Source organism: Phacochoerus africanus, chromosome 8 (assembly GCF_016906955.1).
Source record: "Phacochoerus africanus isolate WHEZ1 chromosome 8, ROS_Pafr_v1, whole genome shotgun sequence".
NCBI classification, from domain to species: domain Eukaryota; kingdom Metazoa; phylum Chordata; class Mammalia; order Artiodactyla; family Suidae; genus Phacochoerus; species Phacochoerus africanus.
In genome coordinates, this window is record NC_062551.1 from 109491867 (window position 1) to 109518648 (window position 26782).

General features: G+C 40.5%; 1 protein-coding gene across 3 annotated transcripts in view; it reads right to left on the minus strand.

The window, feature by feature from the left end:
• Positions 1-26782, minus strand: part of ZNF521 (zinc finger protein 521) — a 287367-nt gene that overhangs the window by 149852 nt on the left and 110733 nt on the right. For all 3 annotated transcript variants that reach the window (XM_047793956.1, XM_047793955.1, XM_047793954.1), the window contains one exon: positions 11682-15034. In XM_047793956.1, coding sequence (XP_047649912.1) covers positions 11682-14594 — 2913 coding nt within the window. In that variant the 5' untranslated portion in view covers positions 14595-15034. The remainder of the gene's footprint in view (positions 1-11681; positions 15035-26782) is intronic.

A 26782-nucleotide genomic window follows, 5' to 3' on the forward strand; every position in this document is an offset into this window, starting at 1 on the left:
AAAAAAAATTTTAAATATACATTTTAAAACCTATTGAAATTTTCACTGGAATAGCTATGAGTCCATAGATCAAATTAAAGATAAATGACAGCTTACTACTACTGAGTCTTACCATTCTTTAACAAATTACATCTTATCATTTATTTGGGTCTTTTAAAATATCTTTTAATCATGTTTTATCATTTTCTCCATATCCCACACATCTTAAGATTTATTCCTGAGTACCTATTGTTGTGCTTATTATAAATGGAATTATTTTAAAATTCATATTTTCTAACTTTTTTGGTGGTGAATAAAAAGTTAACTTGTATGAGTTGATTTGTTACCCAGCAACTTTGCTAAAGTTTTATTACAATAATTTGTCTTTAGATTATTTGGGGTTTGTTTATATACAAACATGACCTTCAAGTGACAGTTTAATTTGATTCTTTTCAACTTTAGTGCTACCTGTTTTTAGTTAGTAAATTCATTTTTATTTTCTTTCATTAATGGTTAAATCACCCAGGATGCCTTATTGGTGATTTTATTATGAAATAATTAATTGTATTAAAATTTCTCCACTAATTATAATGCATACTGAAGATGATATTTTAAACGGTCTTTATTAGGGTAAGGAAATTACTGCCTATTCCTAATTAAGTGATTTTTTTTTTAAATCACGAAGGCATGTTGAATTCAATTTTTTCTGCAACTCCTGAGATAAGCATATAATTTATCTCCTTTAAAGTGTTAATTTGGTAAATTTAATTAATTTTTTTTAAGATTGAACCCACCTTGCATTCTTGTGATAAAATCATTTTAGTCATAATATAAATTCTTTTTATAACATTCTAGTGAATTTATTTTCTTTATATTTTGTTTAACATTTTAAAGTACAAAATCATGAGTAAAATTGGCCTAAATTGTTCTTTAACTATCTTTGCCTGGTTTTGACATCAAGATTATACTAGATTCACTTATAGGAACTGGACTATTCCCTCTTTTTGTACTTCCTGGAACTGCTTTGGGATTATGTGTATGTTCTGGTATTTTCTTTGTGGGAAGGTTTTCAACAATTTATTAACTCTTTAATGTTTATGGAGTCAATCTACTTCTCTTTTTCTTGAGTCAGCTTTGGTAAAATATCATCCTCAGACTGTTCTGCTATAATCAAAACTACCCAGTCTATCCATAAAGTTCTTCATAATATTCTCTTAATCTTTTTTATCTTGGGTGTGTTTGGTGTATTTTGTAAGGTTTTCATTGAAAAATAACATACATACAGTAAACTTCTGTGTACCTAAGTATAATATTATTTTTTTTCTTTTTCCCTTTTCTGGGGCTGCCCCCACTGCATATGGAAGTTCTCAGGCTAGGGGTCTAATCGGAGCTGTAGCCACCGGCCTATGGCAGAGCCACAGCAACATGGGATCCGAGCCATGTCTGCGGATCACCACAGCTCACAGCAAAGCCAGGATCCTTAACCCACTGAGCAAGGCCAGGGATCGAATCTGCAACCTCATGGTTCCTAGTCGGATTCATTAACCACTGTGCCAAGACGAGAACTCCCTTTTTTTTTTTTTAATGCTTTTTTTCTTTTTTTTTTATTTGATTTATGAAATTTTACAAATACCAGTGTAACCACCATATAGATCTAGATACGGAACACTTCTTGCAACCAGCAGAATCCCTTCTGCCCTTTCCCAGTTGATATCATCCAAGAGGTAACTATTCTGCATTCAATCATCACAAATTAGCTTTGCTCATTCTTGAATTTTACATGAATGGAATAGTGTAGTAAAATGTGTCTGGTACCTTTTTCCATCATTTTGCATAGGAGTCATCAAGGCTGTTACACAGCAGTAGTTCATTCTTCTTTATTCTGTGCAGTATTCCATTGTATGAATGAAATATACTCATACCATTACACAAATGCATTTATTTATTCTATTTTGACAGACATTTTGATTGACTCCAGCTTGAAGCTTATATCCAAAGGCTACTATGAATATTCTTATTCATTACTTGTTAAATATCTTCATTCACTTTTCTTCAGTATAAACTTAGGGATACAACTGACAGGTCATAGAGTAGACTAGTAATCAACGTTAGTATACACTGCCCAAAAGTTTTTTGAAGCAGTTATGCAAAATTATACTCCTACCAATAAAGTAAGAGAGTTCCACCTGCTTTTCTTTCTTGCTAAAAAGATTTCATGGACTCTTTTTATTTCAGTCACTCCGATCTGTGCAGTGGTTCTCCTGTTCTCTTTTTAATTTCTGTATATACAAAGTTATGACTCCCCTTTCATTATTAATATGATTCATTTATTATTGTTTTAACCTGATTAATCTCACCAAAAGCTTGTCAATTTTGTTAGCCTTCTCAAAAAATAACGTTTTACTTTGTTGGTCTCCTTGTTTTTCACAGTTCATTATTTTCTGCTCTTGGCTTTACTATTTCCCTTTCTTCTTTTTTTATGGCTTTGTTTTCTTGTTCTGTTCCTAATGTCTCAAGTTTGATGTTTATCTCATGTATATTACGGTGTTTTAATTTTCTAATGTGTATTTGACGTTCAATTAACCTTCCTTCTAAATACTGCTTTAATTTATATCTCACACATTTTAAAATGTAGTTATCTTTTCAGTGCTAAGTGTTTTAACTGCTATTTTTATACCGTCTTTGTTCCATGGGGGGGTAATTTTAAAATTTATAGCGTTTAAAAATATCTCTTTTTCATATATAATGTATTTGAATTATGATCAGAGAAAGTGATTTGTAATATCTTAAACTTTTACATTTGTTGATAATTGGTTTATGACGGGAAGAGAGTGAAAATAGTTTGCAAGGATAAGACTTGGCTTGGAGAGAGAACACAGGAGATGCAAATGGGGGAAAAATACAGCACCTGGAAAGTGACTGACTCACAAAGTTAGACCAGACAAGATTTCAGGTATGAACACAAAGTTTCAGAGAAGAATAACCAGGAGAATGGTGGAACAGAGACAAAAATTGCAGAGAAAAGAAAAGACAAATTATGATTTGGTTTGACCAAATGGCCAGCACTATGTTCAACTGGTAATGTTGACCGGGTAGCTGAAAAGCTAAGATGTGACTTAACCAGAGTTTGCAGGTTGAAATTTGCTTTTAGTTTCTGTATGAGGTAATAACTAGATACTAGGAATTGAGGGTAAGGGAAGAGAAAAAAAGCTTAAAAACAGAACTCTTAGAAATATGCACTTTTAAAAGGCAAAAAATGTAAGAAAGTGAAAAAATATATATATAGAAATAAGGGAACTGGATACTTAGGTTTTTACAAAGCCCTTACAAGGTTCTCATATTCTGGCTGTTAATTTTCTAGAAATACAAAGTACACCTAATAGAAAATTGTGTCTATATTATATAGAGAGGAGAGCGATACAGTAATAAGAAATCCAGAATGTGCCTTTCAATTTTCTTTCATTACTCAAAATCATCTTGAAAAGATAGTCACTAATCTCAGCTTCAATACAATTTCAGCCACAATGTAAAACGCTCCTGCTAAATAGAATTCTACCACTACAGAGGGTGATTTCAAACTCTTTTACCTAGCACTCAGGGGACTCATATGGGCAATTCAAGATTCATGGTGGCATACAAAAACACCCTTATTTTTGAATTATGTATGTTCTAAAAGACACTGCATGCTCATGGAAAACATCAATGGAAAATGCCGAACTAAAAGAAGGTACAGAAAATCTAGTGGTGGTAGTGGCAGCAATTCAATACATGATGCAGGGACCAACACTAGGTGACCATGGGACTCAGGACAGTGGATGGGAGGCAGCTGCTTCCATGGCCTGCACCCCAGTGCTGAGGCCAGGGGTCATTAACTCCCTGTTCCAGTGCCTTATAGATGCCAAGCAAATACTGAACACAACAACAATAAATCAGAAAGCAGATTAAACTTGGCACAGCAACTCAGTCTATTTCAAGGACATCTTGAATCTTACAAATCTATTTAATTTTAAGATACATTTTCTATTTAATTTTAAGATATTGTTCATTTAGAGGAAACTTAACTCATTTATTTTTGCTCCCTTAACTTAGCAAAACCCTATCAGCAATCTGAAACACAAAAAATTTGACGTGTAAATTCCCACTGTGACTCAGAGGTAATGAACCCATGAGGATACAGGTTCGATCCCTGGTCTCACTCAATGAGTTAAGATCCGACTTTGCATGAGCTATGGTGTAGGTCACAGATGAGGCTCGGATCTGATGTGGCTGTGGCTGTGGCTGTGGCGTGGGGCTGTAGCTGCAGCTCCAATTTGACGCCTAAACTGGGAATTTGCATATGCTGAACCTGCAGCTTTAAAAAAAAAAAAAAATTGACATTTTCCTTTCAACCTCATATAGAAATTTTTATTACACAAAACAAAACAGAACTCTGGAGCTTAAGTAGGTTCTGAATGGTCAACATGTACATTTCAATTTTCAGTGTAAGAATTATAAAGAAGAACAGTGACCTCAAGATACTTAAAATAGACTTTCATACTGAAGACAATCTTTAAATTGCTAGAAATTTCAAGCCTTTTAGCTAGTTTAATATTTTTTAGATCACACCTAATTTTAAAGCATCTCAGTACTCTGGAGTAAATTTATCCATGTCTGCGTGTAACAGTTACTGGAGACACTTGCATATACATTCAAAGATGGAGTATACACATCTTTGTCACTTTGAAGTACTTATACTGGCATTTATTTAATCAATATTTATTAAGCTCTTATGATAAGTTACTGGATGTTCAGAGGTGAGAAAGGAGAATAGGCAAATAACTAATTTAACAAAAACAAACTTAAAGAAAATCCTCAGGAGGAGACCTACTTCAATACAACTTTGGGGTAAAGGCCACCTGACAGCTGAGAAAGGGCCAGTGGTGCAGCGAGGCTGGTTCAGAAGCGTTGGCCAGAGGATGAAAGAGCACATGTGGACACCACAAAGCAGGCCCCTACTCAGGAGGCGTGGGGGGTGGGGGGCAGCTGCAGTGGACCTGGACCAGGTGGGAGCAGCCAGGCTGGCCAGGATGGGTGTGGCCTCACAAACCGGTAAGAGGTAGGAATTTTATTTGAGTGAAATGGGAAGCCACTGAAGAATTTTATGTTGCATCATGGGATTGACATGTCTACAAGATTCAGCCCAAAGAATGGATGAGAAGCAGGCAGAAGATGCAGGAGAGCACTCTATCAGGAGGCTACTACAATATCTAGAAGTGACTGCAGCCTCGTCCATGAGGACGGCTTGGGGGAAGGAAAGACGGGCATGGGATACTCACAGGAGATGGAAACCACAGAACTTATGAACAGATCAGACGTGGGGACTGAGGGAAAGGGAAGGATCAGGAATGATCCCCAGATTTCTTGCTTGAGCAATAAGGTGTAGGGTCGATCCCTTTACCTACAATGATGGAAGTTTGGGAAAAGATAGACTTCAGGAGAGAGAATCAAGCATTCAACGGGTACATGTTGCATTTCAGAGGGCTAAACGAGGCACAGATAGCTAAGTCAAGCTACAGGAATCCAGAGCTACGAGGCCATCTAGGCCAGAAACATCAATTTGGGAGTTCTTAGCAGAGAAAGAGTGGCAGCAACATGAATAGATGTCGATGGAGAGAATAGGCAAAGAAGAAAAAGAGGACCAAGGAAGAGCATGGAAGAACTCCTACCCTTGTAGCACAGGCACGGGACCAGAAACCTCCAAAGGCAGAAGTAGGAAGAAAACGAGGAGGGGGAGGCCATGAAGTCAGAGAGAAGTGCGGCAAGGAGAGAGGTGTCCACTCTGCAGAGCGCTCCAGAGCCAAACCTGGAGACCACTAGCAACCTTGGCAGGACAATTACCACTTCCTTGGGAAGGCAGACCTTGATGTGGAGGAGGATAATCGCAGCAGACCCATACACTCTCACAATAGCTATGACAGAATTTCAATAACACTTAATATTTGAGTCCAAATGCGGTAAGAGGATGAATAACAGTCCTACAGTTAACACATGTAGAAGAACAAGACACATTTCTTTAACACCTTCTAGGCTCCTGTTCACTGTGTCAGGTGGTTCCTGCCAGGTGGCCAGCTGTCCTGCCTTACTGCCCTGTATGGGAAAAGGCTCTGGGAGAGCCACCAGCCAGACACAGCACCAAGGCACCTGATATTATGGGCCTGGCATTATCATGGGGGTTAGGAATATCCGCTAATTCTTGCTCCAAGGATTTCAGGGGAAGAAAAGAGAAATGTACACAGATAACTATAAAGTCCTGTAACAATTTTTATATAAGATTCATAATATATTGTACAGACAGGGCATTCAAGGGGAAGGGAGATCTTTGTGGTGGCAAGCAAGGGTCAGAGGAGGCCTTTAGGAATGGATGTGTGTACATGTATAAGGGAAACACTTTGTTGTCCAGCAGAAATGATCCCAACATTGTAAATCAACTATACTTGAAAAAAAACCTTTAAAAAATGAAAAAAAAAAAAAAAGAGGAGGTCTCTAGAGATCTCCAATGACAGTGAAAGATGGAGGGCCTCATGGAAGACGGAGGGCCACCAGGAGGAGAGCGATTATTTGGGCAGAGGGAATATGACAGCCTTAGCAAGATACAGTCACAGCAGGCTGAGTGCGAGTTAAATAAAGCAATTCCAACTAGAGAGTAAGGTGAAAGGTATGGAAAGAAGGAGACTTTGTAGCAGAGGCCAGAACCCAGAGAGTCTTATATTTCACAACAAAAGGATTCTTATATCGTCCTACGAGGAGGGAGGTGCACAGCACTTTGTTTCAAATAGGGAGGAGCATGTTGGTCAGGCTTGCATTTTAGGTAAGACCATTCTGACAGCTGCGTGGAAAGGGTTTGAGAGTATTAACATGCTCAACTCAGAGGGAACAGTTAGGAGGCTGCTTCAGTAGTTTAGTGGAAGATGATCAGAGACTGTACTTAAAATGTGGGAAGAGGATGGAGAAGAGGAGATTGATTCAGAAAAACATATGAGTTGAAATCAAGGTGCTCTGATGGTGAACTGGATGTGGAGAAAAAGACAAGACTAAGAAGATCAGTGGATCCACAACTGAAATAGAATATATATATATATAAAAAGCATGTTTGGAGAAAGGATGATGAGTTCTATTTTGGCTCCGCTGAGTTTGAAGGTTGCGGAACACTGAGTGCATATGTCTAGCCCACAGCTGTGTGTGTGAGATTTCAGAGGAGAGGCTTAAGTCAAAGACACCTTTTTTTTTTTTTTAAATCTGCTTCATCGAAGTGTAACTCATGCATAAAAAGTCACTAATCTAGTGAGTATTATTAATAAATGAGACAGTCACATCACTACCAGCACAATCAAGATACAAACGATTGCCATCAGGCCCCAAAAGTTCCCTCCTGTTTGAAACCATGGAAGTGGAGGAGGCCACGTGAAGAGGGTTTGCAGAGTGAGCTTTACAATGTAGAAGAGCAGAGGAAGGAAAAGGCTAAGGAACATTCAAAGAGGCACAAAGGGAAACAGGAAGGAAGACAGAGGTGCAATTAGGAGGAGATGGCCAATCATGAGAAGCAGAGATGCAGGTAAACTAGGATTCAAGTTCCCTTTTACAAAAAGCATCACGTGAGTCCATTAGGTAAGCAGAGACCTTAGAGGAGTCAGCTGTGGTGCAGCTGACAGAAGCTGAAACTCCTGGCGAGTGGAGGAAGTGAATCATAAGAAAAAATGAGATGGTAACAGCAAGACGAATTTAGGAAAAGGACAAGGATGAGACCACAGCATGAGGGAAAGCGCCAGTGGAATTATGAAGAGAGAATTGTAAACTTGGAGTTGGGAGACCAGGATTCTAGGAGCCTTGTCTACTGCGTACCAGCTGTGTGACCTTAGATCCCAATTTATCTGGGTCTGTTCCGTTGTCTGTAAAAGAGGGCAGTTTAATCAGATGATCTCCATTGTCCCTCCTGGCTTTGATTCTGTGGCGCTATACATGCATCTAGAAATAGGGAGATAATTGGTAACCCTTCAAGAGCAATTCCAATGGAATAGTGAGGGGGAATATAAATTGAAACGTGAGTACATAATCCCTCAGAGAAACCTGGCCATGGGGGATTCTGAGGACATGGAGGCAGATGGACACATGCTTCCAGTATCATCAGGAGACAACATTTTGGGTCCAGATGGAGCAGCACCTGACCAGAGAGTCAGGCCAGGGTCAACGAACTCCAGAAGAAGAACTAACACTTATTCAACACATAGTAAATGTCAGTAAGTCCGGTGCTTGGTGTGTGGAAAAAGCTACATGGACAGTGTTCTTCCTGTCTCAAATTCTCACCACCATTTATGGAATCATTGTAGGTACAAATTTATATCACAGTCAACCTTTGAGGAGTAAAGGAGAACAAAGAGGTTCCCCCAAATATTTTATTCAAAACAGTCTTCATAGAAAATTTAGATGAATAATCCTAGGATTTGGGCAATTAAAAAAATTTTTTTTCCTCAAATTCCAAAACCATCGTATGGAAGAAATGGGAGTTCAAATCCAGATGTTCTGTCTCCAACTCTAAATTTCTCCATCACATGACAGCTACCTAATATTACCTTTCTTTGATTGTCACAGGCTTTGTCTTTCATGCATTTCTTGTATTATACGGGTTTATATAGTACTTATTCTTGCCTAGATTATATCTAAATCCCTCTTAAATAGATATTCTAGTCTCGACCAAATTACATTCTGTTTAGTCTTTGAAGGATGCATTCCAGCATCTATCAATACCCTTATGTGACTATAAATTATATCCAGAAAAATCTAATTTGGTTCTTGACAACATCTTGTGTACCCAGGTTTTATTATCTCCTGAGGTCTTTTCTCATCTGAAGCCTTAATCCTCAAAAAGAAGAAGAGATGAAAATACTAACTACAAGGCTAGGTCCTTCAACTCCTACCTAGGACATCTAAGTCAATGGACAAACGCGACATCCTTCTTTTTGCAATAAAATTTAGTCCCACACAGCACAGCATTAACTGTCTTTTGGCAATGACCTTTATATAATAACTTCTATAATAACTTTGTTTTTACTTCCATTGGTGAAAAATTTATACAATATTCACAATAAGACGTCACAGAAGCTTAACCTGGCTAACAAAGAATGGGAACAAAGGAACATTTATTATATTTTTTCTTGCCAATGCATTATTTTTAGGCTCCATTTTATAAAATTTTACCTACGTTTAGATAATTTTCCATGTCAGGTCCAAATAACATGGTCTACTTCACATCTTTAACTGTAGAGAGTATGAGAAAGGAAGAGGGTGCACAAAATTTTATGACAAATAGCATAATTAAAAAGCAGTAACAATGATGAAAATGTTGAGTAGATTAGTGAACTTTCTGGGCACAAAGGAAAAATGTACAACCAAAACTTAATTTCTGGTCAATTAAGGGAACAGTTACAAGTTATTATTAATGAGATTTAATAAGGACGTACTCTTTTGCATAGAGTCATTTTTAACCCTCAGTAGCTAGGTGCTTAAAAAACACTATTGTAAAGAATTAAAGTTAAAAAGTACTTTAAACTATTTTATATATCATTCTTTGTAAGTTAAGGATATAGTTAAGCTTCATAATTATCATTAAGATTTTAGAGACTGGAGACTTTTTTAGGTATAAAAGGATTAATCTTCCCAGTCAAACCTGACCAAATTAACAGGTAAAGACTATTCATATGTCCTTCTTCATTTTTAAAACACTTCACCTCAAATGGTATTATACTAGAGAGCAATTTAGAAACATCAGAAAACATAACCCATGAACAAATAAAAGAAATGCACATATGCCTTTCCATAAATAATCTACTAAAAGACAAGAACTTAATTTTGCTTGATTTTAAATGTACACATACCACCATAATCACTCACATACATGCACACTCATTTTTAACCACTTTTATACACTATTTGAATTAAACCTGAATACAAAATCTCCTCTGCATGTGTTAAGCCTAACAAAAGAGAGGAACACTTTTTTGCATAAAAGTTTTTTTTTTTTAAGAATTCTTGTTCAGAGGCATTTAAAAATAAATCATTCTGGGGATAATTGGGGAAATCTGAGTATGGACTTAGAGATGATAGTATGGATTTATTTAATTGCTTTTGCTTATTTAAATAAGTGCCTGAGCTAATGATACTGTGGTTAAATAGGAAAAAGCCCTTATTCTTAGAAGAATGATATCTACAACTTACTTTCACGTAGCTCAGGTTAATAAAAAAAAGGGGGGAGGGGTTGCAAAGAGAGAGAAAAATGTAACAAAATGCTCATATCTGATAAATCTGTGACAAGGATACACGAACACACACACATGTTCACTGTTATTCCTTTAACTTTTCTATAGGCTTCAACATTTTTGTAATAAAAAGCTGGGAAAAAATAATTTGTTTCATATGATTAAAACTGGCAATATTTGTTTCAAAAGAAATGGTTTGATCCAACACATGAGTCATGAACCATTATCAAAATGATGTTCTTCCAGCTGTCCTCATCAGTTTGAAAAGACTTCATTTATTTAGAGGAGAGAAAGGTGCAGATTTACTTGAGGAGGAGAAAAGGGAAAGCAGCTTCAAAGTTTGGGAGCTTGCCTGTCACACAGATGCTGCAATTTCGGGAGGCTGGGTTCTGTGTCTGCTTAGCTCCCCTCTACAGCTGATTGATGGCTATCTGCAGGGAGATGCAGGGGGCCCAGGGAGGGTGTGAGTGCAGAGACAAGATAAGGAAAACGTGGTGACCCCAGACTGAAGGGAGATGGATCTCCCTGGGGTTTTCATTTGGATGTATTTCCCGATAGGGGCAGGTAAAGAGCTATTAGAAACCAGGTGATAAAGCATAAAGAAATTATAATAAACTGAGCCTTCCTCTGCTTAGCTTTAAGCAACGATGACTTACAAAACTATTTCACTGTAAATGGACTTGCTTTTCAGACTCGCTGTGGGGAAAACAAAAACAAAAACAAAAACCACGAAATAACTCATCGACTAAGGGAAAAAAATGTTCATTTTGAAGCCCAAACCCAGAGTGAAGACTTGGGGAGAGTGTGTTTAAAATGAATGCGGAGCATGTGGCACTTAATAAATGTAGGGGCTTTTTAAAAGCTCTGTTGTGAATACTTCCCCCACCACCCAGAAGACAAAGACAAACAGTGAGTGTTGGCAACAAGATGATAAGACGCCACCCCTACCCAATTTGTGACCTACAAATATATATATGTGTATATATGTATATATATATATATTGTTTTTAAGTTACTCTAAGCCAGCATGTTGGCTCACTGCATCTTACTTTTCTGTCATTATCTCTCTGCCATACACACAAGTCATAGCTGGGGATTTCAACTCACAGTGAAGCTACGCTGAGATTCCAGATCTCAGGTGGTGTTGGCATGAGCACTGGTCTCTTCAGTCATAGAGAAGACAATATCCCAGGGAGTCTGGAGTTAGTCCTATTCTGAACCATTCAAGCCAAAATGCTGCTTATCGAGAAGCAAGCAATTGCTAGCTAATGGCTAAGGGGGAGAAACACCACTGCATTTCGATCTAAGCATCTCTTGGCACGCGATAAGAAATAAAGCTGAGGAAAGCATAAATGTAAAGCAGAGACGGATGTCTGAGGAGGTTAAATAGCAAACATGAAAAAGGCAAGTTACCTCATCCGACTGGGAGGGACTGATTCTGGGCATGGGCGACACCTGCGGCGTTTTCAACTGCGTGCTGTTGCCGTCAGGCACCAGCTCTCGGTGGACAGTTTGGATGTGGTTCTGAAGTTCACTTTCAGACTCAAACTTAACGTTGCAGCTGGAGCAGCGCGTCTTCAGCGCCCCGGCCTTGCCCTTGCCCTCCAGGGCACTCAGGTTCTCGCTCGGGCCCAGGCCCTGTCTGTTCGTGCCGGCGGGCACATTGATGCCCGGGCTGGCGCTCTTACTGAGGTTCACGCAGCCGGCGCACAGACCGTACGGCAGGCCGTTGATGTCAAGTTTCACCAGATCTTGCTTGGACCTGAATTCCTTGAGGCAAGACGCGCACTTGTACAGTTTGGGGACGTGCTGGCCACGCCCCGTGGTCTGGACCGCAGACCCGTTGCCCGTCTTTTGCATGTGGAACGTCCCGTGGATTTTGAGTTCCAGGGTGGAGGTCACGGTCTGCATGCAGACCACGCAGCGAAAGCCCGTTAGAGAATTCCTCAAGTCGGGGTGCATTTGGCAGTGCTCTAGAAACTCCTCTTCGCTCTGGAGCGGCATCTTGCAGATCCGGCAGTTGCCGGTATCCAGGCTCTTGCTGTGCGTGACCTTGTGTTCGGTCAGAGTCAAAAGGGAGGGGAAGCGCTCTCCACAGATGGGGCACATGTAGTGTTTGACGGGGCCCAGGTGGGTCTGCATGTGTTCCCGCAGGCCGTTTTCAGAGAAGAAGGTTCGAGAGCACACGTTGCACTTGTAATTCCCTTTGATGAGCTCGGCTTTCTTCTTCACGATGGCGCTCTCCCCGGGCCGGATGTTGTGGTCCCGGAGCTGGTGGTTCTGCAGCAGGGTTTCCATGGTGTAGGCCGCCCCGCAGATGTCGCAGCCGTACATGGGCTCTGAGGTGTCCACGTCCTCTTCGCTCCCATCGTGGCTGTTGTGCGACTCCTGGCTGTTAGTCAGCAGCGTCTGCAGCTCCACCTCCTCCTTCTGCACCTGCTCCGAGGCCCCGTTGGCACCACAGTTGGGCGTCTTGGTTTCAAACACGCAGTGCTTCTCGCGCAGGTGCTTCTCCAGCAGGATGATGGCATGGAAGGCTTTGCTGCAGAACTTGCAGTTGTACTTCTTGCTGTGGGTGGTGATGTGGCACTGCAGCTCCACCTCGGTGCCGAAGGACTCACCGCAGAAGATGCACTTGTGCACCTTTCCCTGGTTCTCCAGGTGGTTGTGCTTCACATGGAGCTGCAGGTCCGTCTCATTGCGGAAGTCCCAGTTGCAGGATGTGCAGCGGTAGACTTTCTTCTCGTTACTGTGCTTTACCGCCAAGTGGAGCTGGATGGAGACTTTGGAGTCGAACACTTCTTGGCAGAGGGTGCAGCGAAAGAAGACAAAGGTGTGCATGTCCAGCAGGTGTTTCTGAAGGTCATCCACCGACGTGAACTGCTTGTCACAACTCTCACAGATATAGTAGGTGGAAGTAATCATAAAATGGATGGTGACGTGCTTCAGCAGGGACTCCTGGTTGGGGAACTCCTTGTTGCACTGGGGACAGGTAAGTTTGGGCAGCACAGTGTCCAGATGAGTTTTCAGGTGAGTCTGAAAGCTGTCTAGGGAAGTGTACTTAGCACCACACTGATTGCAGATGTACTCTCCCGCTGGCCGTGCAGACGCGCCCCCCACTGCCTGCATCATCTTAAGAGATGTCTGTTCTATGGCCACGGGAGAGAGGGGGCTCAAGGCCCTGGATTTCTTCCCGTTGTGAATATAATTCAGGGCCAAGGGAATGTTTTTGTGATTCTCTTTGATGTGCTTGTTGAGTTTAAGAACGCTGTTGAATATGGGTGAATTCGTACAATAGGAACAAGAATAGACTTCTACTACTGGTTCTTTTGGAGTCCCGAGCACTGGAGACCCAAATCGGGAGCCACTGAGGTCACAGTGGACCTGCCTTATATGCTCTTCGAGGGAAGAGTCAGTGAGAAACCCCATGTAGCAATGGGGACAGAAGAAAGCATTGCTATCCTTAGCCGCCGGGTTCGCAAAGCCGTGAGAACATCGGATGTGTTCCTGAAGGGTGTTGAGGTCGTTGACAACTTCGGAGCAGAAGTTGCACTGGTAGACTATGGCAGGCATGGCCGAAACAATCAGACCTGGGTCCTGAGCTTCGTGCACTTGCTTAAGATGTTCGTTGAGGTTATAGAGGGAGGGCAGTACCTCCAAGCAATACTGACAAATGTGGGCTTGCTCTGGCTTATCTAAATGCATAGTTTTCAGGTGAATCTGCAGAACTGCCAGACTCGAAAATAACTGCTTGTTGCAGTAAATACAGCTATAGGTCACTTTTGCCTGTTTACTCGAGGGGACGGCCATGTCCGGGGTTTGCTGAGCAGCCCGCTTCCTCCCTCGGCTCTTGGGGATTGGCGGGGCAGCTTCCACCATAGTTGAGCTGTCCACTGAGAGGTTGGAGTCCGGAGTCGTGCTGGACACAGAGGTGTAGCCCACCGTGACCAGGGACGGGCTATTGCTGTGGTTGCACGACTCCGGCTGCTGGTGACTATCCATGTGGCTGTACAGTTCCTCGACGGTGTGGAAGCTCTCAGAGCAGATGCTGCAGGAGTTCTTTTTCTCCCCACCGTGCATCTGCTCCATATGGTTCATCAGGGAGGTCTCCTCTACAAAGAGCTCGTGGCAGTAGACACACTGGAGGGCTGCTCGGTCCTCGTTGGGGGAGCATTCAGGGTGGCACTCGGCAATGTGCTTCTGGAGGTCTTCCGGGAAGTCAAAGCCTTCCTCGCACTGACTGCACTTCTGAGTGTCCTTCATCTTCCAGTCCTCCATCCTGGACCCTGGCTGGGAGCCGTCCTTGTTCCTCTCGTGAACCTGCATGTGTCCGTGTAGGGAGCTAGAGGACAGGAACCCTCGGCGACAAATGGCACATTTATATGGCTTGTTGGACGTGTGAGTCTTTAAGTGGATCTTCAGGTGATCACTTCTGGAGAAGGCAGCATCGCATTCACTGCAGTGGTACTTCTTGTCCCCGGTGTGGAGTTTGATATGGCGATCTCTGCTCCGCTTGTGTTTGAACAGCCTGCTGCAGTAGGTGCATTTGAAAGGCAGTTTGTCACTGTGACTCTGCTCATGGTGCTTTAGGTAGCTGAGACGGCTGAACGACTTGTCGCAGAACTGGCACGGATAGGGGAGTCCAGGGCCACCTTCTTCCTCCCCAAAATCACAACCCTCTCCATGGCTGGGGGAAGTCTGGTCCTTGCTCGAAGGTGAGGAGGCTGGCCATGAGCAGGTGGGGTCATCTTCCACATCCACTCCATCTGCAACAAGAAGCATCGGAACATTTCATTCTCCAGGTGGAAAGTTCACGAACAGGTTTACCGTACCTTCACAAGTTCAGAGTGGGAGGGACCGACTAGGACCTTTTAGAGAAAAAAAACAAGGAGAGAGTAGTTGAGTGGAACACTTTCGAATCTGAGCCCCAAGCTTTTATTCTACATTGACTTTTCATTGGATTGTAAAAGACAAAAAGATATTAAATAGTTCTATGTTTAAATTACCCTTTTATTACTTTTTATCATTCTTTCTTACAAGCGAGGTATATATTACACATTGACAATTTTATTAAAATGCAGATTTTAATATATTTAATGTTTCTTTTGTATTCACTCAAAAATGATTTGCATATTATGTGAGCATCTGAAGAACCAAATGAAAAGAGGAAATATTACAGGAATGATTGAAAATTAATTCAGTCAACCCAGATGTCTAATATTTAATAAAAAAATCCCCCCTGCATTTTGCTTGTTTTTATATAAAAAGGCAATTCTGAAGGCCAAAATCTTTTATGGTGTTCTTATTGATACAGACCTTATTGCATTCAGCAAAAAAATATTAAAAAGTAAGCACATGAAAGAAGACAGAAAACACAATAATAATTATGTCTTGTGTAATAAAAGACAAGCAGGATTTCTGCAATAACTGAAAGATTCGAATAGCATAGGCCAGAAAATGGATTATTAGATGTTAGGAGGGTACTGCTAGATATTACATGTAGCTAGGATCAGCCAGGATCAAGAAAAAATGAGAGTTTCACAAGGGCCAGATTGTAATAGCGTATTTTGTTTGGAAAGTTCAAGAGGTGGCCCACCATTTCTTCCTTTTGCAAAAGCTTCAGCAGCATGAACTTCCTTAGCCAAACAGGACCTGCACTTTGAGGTGAGCGGAGACAAAGCAACTGGTGAAAAACTGGAAACAGGAAAAGTGATAAATGATTATGGTAAATGCTGAAAGATTTATGAGTAACAAAGAGAAGACAAACAAGCCTGAAAGCCAGATATAACTTTAGCGAGTTATGCATAAAGTAACTCTACCTTATATTAGACGTGTTTTGTTTTTGTTTTTTTAACCATATTCAAGCAAGTGTAAGCTCTTACTTCTGCCACTTTGCTAGCATCAAAGTGGAAAATGAGACCTTCTCAAATAGATTGTGAGACCTCTTTTTGGCTTTTCAAAACAAACTACCATTCAAGATCAGAAGACATTGTAAAAGCTTCCCACTCTCCAATGGAGCAAGATTTTTCCAGTGCAAACAAGTAAAGACCATGGAGTGGAGCTGGTGGAGACAGTGATTCGATTGGAATAATAAGTTCAACTGGACTGTTATTGGAGTATTCTAATAATATTCAATCAGAATATGATCCGGTACATTTTTAAGTTCTTCAAAGCTGAAGTTCAGTAGCAAGCTATATTATTAACATAAAAGTAGAAACTGGCGAGCATTATGTAAACAAATTCCACGTCTGCTTTCTTTAAGGTAACAAGATTTTACTAGATTATCAACCTCCTGCTTATCCACAGGAAACAGATGAGGATCATTCCTTTCCTGCATCTAGAAACTGATGACAACACCATCTCACTATCAATGCCAGATGGCAACCATCTAACTCTGAGAAAACAACCAAACACCATTCCTGGATCCCTGCCCACTGCAACAAAGCTTTGCAATACAAGTTGAAAAACCGCATGATTTTGCATCCTCCTTTATATGAGTCTATAACCCAACATGTTTCCAGCAGAAAAAAGGATCTGATAAGTGTGGGTGTGATTTCAATGTAAAGGTGAATACATATAAAGAATATACATAGATAAACTCATCACTCAACACGGAAACAATTTTGAAAAACTAAAAACAAAAATTGCAATGATGATCTAGCTTTTCACTTAAAAAAAGAAAAAAGTAAGCCACTTAAAGCTGGTAGCCCTGAAACAAACCAAAGTTTTTAAATAGTTCTCCTAAGTAGACCATTTACTATTTATTAAATTTGCTCAGGATTCTAAAAAAAAAATACCACTTTTCACACATTTATTGTTTAGGCTTACATCCTGTTGTTTCACTTAAAAAATATTTTCAAACACATCATCTCATTTGTACAATGAAGAATTAGTTGGAGAAAACAGTGAATCAGAATTTGTCATGCATCTAGACTGAAAGAAGGGAACTACTGAGCCTGAAAATGTAGCAAGTGAATTTACTATTAAATTGCAGATTGTGTCCAGGCATGATATATTATTATACAAATGCGCCAAGAATTATAGAGCAATAGACCATTAAAAATAGTGTGCAAACCCTGATACCATGCTTAAATCAGGTGCTTGTCTGTGGGCCATGCCTGACTATACCTATTACATAACTGTTCTTCTAAGCTTGTAAATTTCTACGACACTGTCAAGGGAGCTGAGGGTTAGGATCAAGTTTGTACTTGAACCAAGATTCAAGGGAGCTAGCAACCTCTTCCTCTCTCTCTCCTGTCTCTATTACTTGATCTTGGGGAAAAGAAACCATAATGATCACAGATGATGTTCCTTTGTAATACACAGAAATCACCTACCTCATTTATATGGCTTAGGCTGGTTTACTGAGCACAAGTGAAAGGTTTGGGCAGGGAATGCTACTTTTAGAAAAATAAGCACAGAGTTCCCATCATAGCTCAGCAGTTAATGAACCCGACTAGCATCCATGAGGACACAGATTCGATCCCTGGCCTTGCACAGTGGCTCAGTGAGTTGAGAATCTGGCGTTGCCGTGAGCTGTGGTGTATGTAGGTCATAGACGCAGCTCAGATCCCGTGTTGCTGTGGCTATGGTGTAGCTGGTGGCTACAGCTCTGATTGGACCCCTAGCCTGGGACCTTCCATATGCTGCCAGTTGCAGCCCCTAAAAAGACAAAAGAAAAAAAAAAAGAAAAACAAGCAAAGGTTTCATAATAGGCTGGTTTCTTTTACAAAAATCTACATTGTATAGTGTTCACCCCTAGTATATAGATGAACCTATTTTCCTGAGATGCACAGGGAACTCACTGACAAAATTCCCAGGGGTGTTGGACCACGCTTTAAGGGGATCAGAATCGCCCAAGACTTTCGCGGGTGGTGGTGGTGTTGCCAGAATCCTTTGAGGTCTGCCTAAGTCTTTAGAAGGTACCCATCCCCATTATCTTAAGTTTTTTGGCAGTCACAGCACACACTGTGCTTAACTGGGTAATGCAGACTTCCACGATTTCGAGTTCTTTTTCTCATATGGAAGAAACCATGGAGGAGTCTTTCAGCTCCCCTTACTGAGTCAACTTGAACTTTTTTTCCCTTCAGCACTCACTAAGTGCTACTTACAGGAATGTCTTTCTGTGTTATGGCAAGTTTTCCGCATTTCACTGTGAAGTACTTAACATGGCCATGTTAAATTTTAATTTTTGGAATCAGTCACTTCACACTAGCTGACTCTGTCTCGAAGAGCTATAGCTCTTACAACAGGAAGGAAAACAAAACAAAACAACTTTGTTGGAAACCAGCTCTGTGGCCTAAAAGTCTATTTAAAGATGCAAATGTGTGTGCATAGTTAGTGCAGATGTTTTTCTACAGCAACTGTACTTGCCGAGTTTCACCATTTCCATAAAGCACATTAAAACAAGTGTGTGAACACTCGGAGATGAAAGTCTCCAACACTCCTGAGACTTTCAGTGGAAAGGAGAGCCGCCTGACTTTTCTCCAAGCAGACAGGAATGCCCATGATTCAGCAGCCTGAGTAAATAAAAGAGGTCCTTATTTCCTAATTTTGCTGGCTGGCCACACTGCAGCAGCCTCTGTGCTCCTGCCAAAGGGGATGCAGATCTGGAACTACACCCAGCCGCTGAAGGCCTGCCTTTGTTAGCCAGCCAGGCTTTCCCGACCATCTTCTGGCAACAAAACTGCCATATCCTGCAAGGAAGACCTCCATCTCAGGCTTGATGGTTCTCTAGTCTGCCTGAAAGGACGAAACAACAGATTTTGCTGGGTCTGCGTCGGAGGAGGACAGCTGGAAACTCAGTTAGCAGCGGAGCAACACCTGTTCGCTCAGATTTATGGGGGAAAGTGCTCACTAACAGAAAAGTGAAGTCATCCTAGAAGGAGATACTGCACAGAGAGAAAAAGACACCAGAGCACAAATACCTCTGTGACCTGAGCCATGGCCCCTTGTGTGCCAACCTTAGAGCTTGGAGGGGAGGGCAAAGGTTGGCTCTGATTGCATCCTGGCTGCTGGGGGATGGACAGACCAACAGTCCCTGCGCAGGGTTGCTGGGTGGCCAAATGGGGGGCTGATGATGTCCCTTTATAGCCCGTCATTGTGGGAGAAAAATGCTGAGGTCCTGGTCATTCTTTGGCTTTTCGAGTCCAACTGAAATAGCCGATAGAAAAATAAGATCAAAAGAGGAAGAAGAGAAGATGTGCAGGAAGGTTTGGGGTGATGCCAAAGCTTTTTTGGCACCATGTAAGCATGTCTTAGTCTTAGGGTAAGGTATGCGCTTCCGGAGGGCAGGGACCAAGCCTTTTAGAATGTTGACTCCAACAATATGGGCAATTCTGGGATTACTAAGGAGAAAGAAAGAAAGTAAATCGACTCACTGCAGATGTTAAAGAAGCGATTGGAATCTCTGAAGTGAAGGAAACTCCCAATACGTTTAGGTCTTCGTAGGGCTGGGCACACAAGAAGGTGGCTCACTGACGTCCTTCTGCTACCTGAGCTCATTCATTGTAAGGGCAGGGTACTCCCTAAACTGCCCTTCTGGGACTCAGTATCATGTGTATGCAAGGGCCACACAGAAGGATTTCCTTCACAGGGCCAGGATTTACACGGCTGGTTGCCTTTCAAGGGAGGAAAAGAAGCACGAATACTGACAACTCTGGTACCTGCGTTTTCAGAGGGCAATGACTCAGAATGAGAACTAAAAGTCAAGAGTCTGGAGTTTTATTTCTAGCTTCATAGCTGACTTAGAGAGTGACCTGGCCAAGTCATTTAATCTGCCCCTACCTAGGTATTTCACCTGCAATATGAAGATAATAATTCTTGCTACTTACCCTCTGGGGTGTTACAAAGATTAGTGGATGTTTCTAGGGCACCTATCAGCACTGGAAGAAAAGCTGCATATGTAAACAAAGAGATTCATATCTGTCGCATGTATTTACATTTCCACATGTAAGCGTCTGTGTACAGTATAAACATATTTTAACATTTTTTTCCTTTAATGAAACCACTGGAATATCAGCTTTAAGGACTGGCCCAATGGAAATCTACAGTGCCTTAAGCATTCACAGCCATCAAGAAAATATAAATAGTTGGTGATATCTAAAAATTAATGGACCATAAATCTAAGCTATGTTCCAAGTATTAAATTATCATACATAAGATATAATCATGGGTCTTTACAGACAGATAACCTTGGAACAGGTATTTGGCTATGTAATTCTGAAGCAAAGCATGGGATTTTGAAATTACCTTTCTTACCCTTAAAACCTAGCAAAACAATCACTGCATTATTTAACATCAGAATAAGTTCATTTAGTAGATGATTTTTTTAGGTGGAGGACAATAGGTGAAAGCATGAGAACAAAGCAAATTTCCACGTTATTTCCTCTATTGGCTGAAAATGATTTTCTTTCTGCCACCATGCTACAGGAGCAGTTCTAAACTTTCATGTGAAGTAGTGTTCATAGTCCTTTCTTCATTCATAAATTTTAAGGCACCTTAAGACAGTTAAACCAAGAATCTTGAAGGAAATATACAGGTGAGCACAAAGGCTGAGACGAAACAGGCACTCGCAACAGAGAACAGTACTTTGAAATGTATGTTTAACAGCCACAGGTAACAAGGAGATTTGCCATGTTAACCCGGAGCCATCACAGTAACAACTTTATATCATCATATTTAAAATCATCTAACCAAATTGCCACCAATACATTTTTAAAGCAATGATTTAAATTGCTGACCATTTAGGATATGGTCATCCTAAATAAACCATTATGAGTTATTACACAATTGTTTCCTTTCATTCTCAATAGAAATGTCAACAGTTTTAGAAAAGGTGCAAAACTTTAATAACGTAACGATCGTTCCTTTTTTTCTCTTTAATCAACAGCCCCGCACTAAATTCACCCCTTTGTCACATAACTTATTTAACTACTTGAAAATGAACACGCTTTACTGGGTGTTCAAAAGAGAAAAATGAATTTAAAATTATTTATAATTCACAGATGCATTTAAATTCTGTAATATTACAAATTGTTCTGGAAGGACCAATTAAATGAATTAACAGTTAGGTTTATGAGGGGGGAAAAAAGGGTGGTCACTCATTAATGATAGCAGCTGTGGGGAGCAGGAATTGGCGGAGCACATTTTTTAAACAGTCATGATGAATTCCAGATATCAGAGCTCAGGGGTTATTTTTCCCTTTCAATACTCTCTAATAAAAAAGAGGCTCACTTTCCCCAACAATCCTTTAATGCTTCGGATGAGCCAACATAAGAGATAAGAAGTTGTTATTACCCCCGCGCTGCCCTTCTTAGGTAATCCTAGTCTTTATATCCAAGCTGTCTCTTTCACCAGACACATTTCTATTACATGTGCAGGGAAGAGTACAAATGTTTTGCTTGCTGTTGCTTAAAGTTCATTTGAACAGACGGAGCTCAATGAATTCCATCTTCCGCCGCCAAATTAAACAGAAAACAGTGCATTCTTAAGCAGTTCACACTTAACTCCACCTCTCAAATCAGAGGAAAAAGCTGACGTGAAACCCGTTAAAGAACAGTCATCATCTCACTCACGGAAACCGAGACGTTTTTCTGAAGCCAGACTGAAGGGAAAGAGGTTTCCAATTACGTCGGGGGAGGGGGGAGCACAGCGTTGCTGTTTCCATCCTCTGGCTCACTTAAAAATATATATAACTAATGATAAACACCGACCTCTTGGCATTCAATAATTGGCAATCGTGTGCTACACATCTGTTTACAGGGCTGTGACTGTGAGCGTTCTACATCATTTAAGGTATTTATCTTTCCTTCAATAACAACAGCCATCATCACGGCGCATTTCCCAAGTCTGTTTTCTTTTTATCTCAACTATTTTGAGTTGGAAGGCGTGTTTTCATTACTTTGGAGTCCTGCATTTATGTATGACCTCATACCGCAAAGAATTTGAAGCACTTCTTCATTGCTTAATTCCTTTATTCATTTATTTAGCCAGCATTTATTAAGCACCTACTATGTGCTTAAGCATGATAACCAGCTTATGAACTCTAGAAATTACAAATTTTTTTTAGTCTTAGCTTCCTTGTCAATGATATTCCTCAGTTAATATTATAAGAATCAAACATGACATTGTATGAAAGAGCTTTCTGATCTGCAACAATATAAAATGTACTAAATTATTACTACTACTCTCAAAGTCAAGGTTACCTTTAGATAACCCAGAGTGTAAAAACATTACAAAGAAATAAAAGTTATAATTTAGCTGTTGCTCTTTTCCAATTGATATACTAATAATTTTAAAGGACCTAAGGGGCATTTTTGTTTAAAAAGAAAAAATTAACAAAAATACCAAAAAAATCTTCTAAATGCTAATAAGAGTTACCTCCAAAATCAATGTGCAGTAAATAGCTCATCCTTTAACAGCCGTACACCCTGGCAAGCTGTGATTAATTCATTAGTGGAGTAAAACCCCCGTGATGGGATGGCTTGCATTCAAAATCTTGAAGCTACATTCCACAGTTCTGACACCAGCCCAATTTCTCACTCTTTCACTTGTTTGGAAATTTCTTGAGAGCAAATTTTGTTTTTTGCCTCAAAATCCTTTGCTCTGGTGTGAAATATATCTATTGAGCTTTGACAATATAGCCACACTTTTTGAGAGATGCTTGGCAAATCTCTCAGTGCTACCACGTTAATCATTAGTAATTTCAAATTAACCTCTTCACTGGGGTAGCACGAAGTGAAAAGGATTGTTGCACTGAAAAAAACTAAGTTTGAGAATGGCTTCATTAGTAAATGATGGACCTCAGAAAAATCTTTCCACCATGTTAACGGTATTTGGAAGAACTGCCCTAACACACTAGAATTTTTAAACAAAGCGATCAAATTCTATTTCAAAGAGGAATCCAGTCTATGAGAATGTTTTGTCATGCTATACTCTACCCAATACTTTTCCAACATGTAGGTTTTGGTCCAAGGCTGGCAAACTTTTGGTCACCAGGAATTATGACAGTCCTGAAATGGTATTCATGGGAGCTGAATTCCACCTGTATTACCTCCATGGCAGCAGTAAAGCTGACATGAATTTTTGGCAGCTTATAAAGACCACACTGTATACTTCACTGCAGATAAAGCCACTGGAGAATACAAAAGTGTTGAAAGGCTAAAATTTAATTAATGACCAATTAGCACCCCCTGTGGATTCATTGTGCAGTAAAGTGATAAATACGGTGTGCTAATATAGAAAAAGCTGTTATAAAGATTGGTGGGGGGGTGTAGAATATTACTACAGTTATCCATTTGGTATGATAATACAATGGACCTCGGTGCTCTTGATTTTGATGTTCATGTGTCTAACACATGATAAGCATTGGCAAGATCTGGGGCAAAGGTAAGATTGGGGGCAAAGAACCAGTTTTGGTTTTTTGTTTTTAAGAAAAGCCAGTCAGATTGCTAGTGAGTGCACCTAGCCAGCCACCCGCAGCAGCCACTGAAAGTAGTTTGTGTGGTCCATTCCTCAGTCAGTCTTTCTGCATTTGACAGGGAAGTTATCTGCAGCCATGGTGTTAAAAAATTGAGGGATGCTAGATTCTCTTGTGACTTTCCCTATGAAGAGATCTACAGAAGGATAAATCATCAATGCATCCACATAGGACAGAATTTCTATGGTGTTTCAACAGAATCATCCACTTCCACATTAACCGAGAGCAAAACTAAAATTGAAAAGTGGTGTTGGATCCCAAGTAGCCCAAATGCTCTAAGAAGTCCTTTATTCAAACGAGATAATGTTTGTAAACTGCAAAGGACAAGAGTATGTTCTTAAAATAACCCGAATTAGGGCCATAACAAAATACTTCTACACAGCTCGTTAATATCAACAGCCCTATTCGCAGAGGTTTTTTTTTTTCCTTTATCTAATTAGGCAAAATTTGAAAGAGGCGATCCTGAAAATAATGCTGACTATCAATTTGATGGGTTTTCCAAGTACCTTATTCTCCCTTTGTTTCCATTTCTCACTTTTGCTTCAGTTTACTCTTCTCTAGAACCTTTATCCTAGTAGAATGAACATAAAAATAAAATTCAAACCAGTCCATTCTATCATTTGTTTCTTGTTAACAGTCCTGATAGTTTATTTATGGGAACCAGCAGTAGTCAAAAGTATGGCACAGTGTATGTGTGCACGTATGTTTTTATGCAGGGTGGACTGAATGTTCAGAACAGATTTAATGATTTATACTAAATCACAGCATACATTTTTGAAATATCTTTGTGATGTCTCATTACCAAAGTATTCATCATGGTAATATGCCACTTAATATGAGTAAATGCACAATCATGTCTTAATGAAACACTTCATTAGGGGAAGACTTTATGATGCTTTTTTTTTACTGATTAGTACATATTACATATAATTATATTATTCTTATTGAATTATATATCTTGTATATTTAGTTTTATATTTGACACATGTGTGTATATATGATTGTATTACAAGATAAGTATGGATGTGTTCGTTTATTTATGTAACTGAGATAGTTTCTTGCCAAATATCCCCAAACCAGCGACAAAGTCAGGCCTTAAAAACCCCATGATACCTCCTCCAGGTAAAGGCAGTTTCATTTTGCCTCAATTCAAGATAATTTTAACACAACAAAACAGTGTATAAGAAAAGAATGCAGGGCAGTGTGGCCACAGTTACAGAGGTAAAGAAGCTGGTGGGAGTTGGGGGCCCACTGGAGACCCCATCTGCACTTGTTTCACAAGGACACAGAGACCCTACCCCCCCTCCCAGCACCCAACACATAGGACACAAGCAGAGTGTACAAAATCCCACTGAGAACTAGACATACTACTATGATTTAAATAAGAGTAAATTAAGAAGCTCTAGTACCGTAATAGGGAATTGGATATGTAACTGCTTAGTTTAGATGTGAAACACATCAATTCCTAATAATTTTCGTAGAGAAATTTACAGCAATGTTTTTTGTTTGTTTGTTTTGTTTTGGGGAGGAGGGGTATTTACTTTTGTAAAGACAGTAACACACATCTGCATATGTCCAGGGCTTATTGTTACGACCCCTGCAAAATCATGTCTCTGATACCCAGTAACAAACAACCCACTAGCACAGTTCTGGGATCTTGACTGACTCAATGCCTTCTAAGAAAAGGCTGATTTCTGAATCTTTACAAAACCCCCTCCCCGATCTGAGCTTTACTATTTTCTCTTAAGATGACCTGACTTTGTTTGGCACGGGTTAGGCATACCTCTGGGTCTGACTTGAGGGATCAAAGGAAAGAAAACAAGTGAATTTGACTGAAGCCTACACAGAGAGAAGAAAGTCAAGGCTGTCATTCCTAACTTTTCATAGCGACGAAACATTAGATTTAAGATCTGTGAGAAGTCTTAGTCTTGAGGGAAAAAAAAAAAGTGCTCATTTTACAACACACAGAGAGGGAGGATGATCAACGGATTATAATCTTGCACTAACAGGAGCAGCTGATGGGGGCAGTAAAACCCAAACCCTAGTCCCCAGTGCCCTCGCAAGCAGCTTGGTCTCTGAGTCAGGTAACTCTCCCAGTCCCTCCCTCCCTAGCCCTCCCCATGACTCCGAAACAGTCTCCATGCTACCCCCTCACCTAGTTTTTGTGGGTAAATGAATGTACTTTAAAACAGTGTTTCACGTTGTTCTCTTTTTTTATAGTTAAAGATTCCGTTGTGGTTTTTTCCTATTACGAGACTAATTTTGCTAACTGACATATGTGTACACACATGTACAGAGGAAAACAAAAACCTAACAATTCCATGAACCTGTAATCTGCTGTTGACAGGTCATGGCAGCCTATTTCTTAATTTAATTGCACTCCTGGATATTGGCTAGGAAACCTCACACACACACACACACACACACATACACATACTCCTCCCGTTCTTCTTAACAGTATCTCTCTCCCTCTTCTTCCTCCCATCCTCTCCTCTCAGGGGAGTGGTTAGGCTGGGTCTGGTATTGGCCAATAAAAGCAGAAGAAAGGTTCCATCAAACCAGTGCTGTGGCCAGCCTTGCCTCCCTCCTGCTCTTGCCTCTGGAGCCACCTTGTTTCCTGCTGTTCATCCACGAGGAGATTCAGTGAAGCATCCTTCTCACCTTCCTCCAAGCACCCCCTCCTCAGTGACTGCTACAGCTGCCATGACTCCTCCCAACAAACGCAAAAGCCCAACTGGATGCCCCAGGGTGGTGTGTCTAGCATAAGCTACCAACCGCCTGTGCCCCAGTTCCCTGAACTGGGTAGAAAATGCAGACTCCTGTGCCCCCATCCCAGGGTCTGCTGACACTGAATTTACAGGGATGGGGCTCAGAAGTCTCCATTTTTAGCAAGCTTCCAGGGTGCTCCCCTGCTCTTCCCAAGTTTGAAATCCACTGTAGCATCATTTCCTCCCCAGAGTCATTTATTTTGTTTTTTTTTGTTTGTTTGTTTGTTTTTTATATAATGATTTTTATTTTTTTCCATTATAGCTGG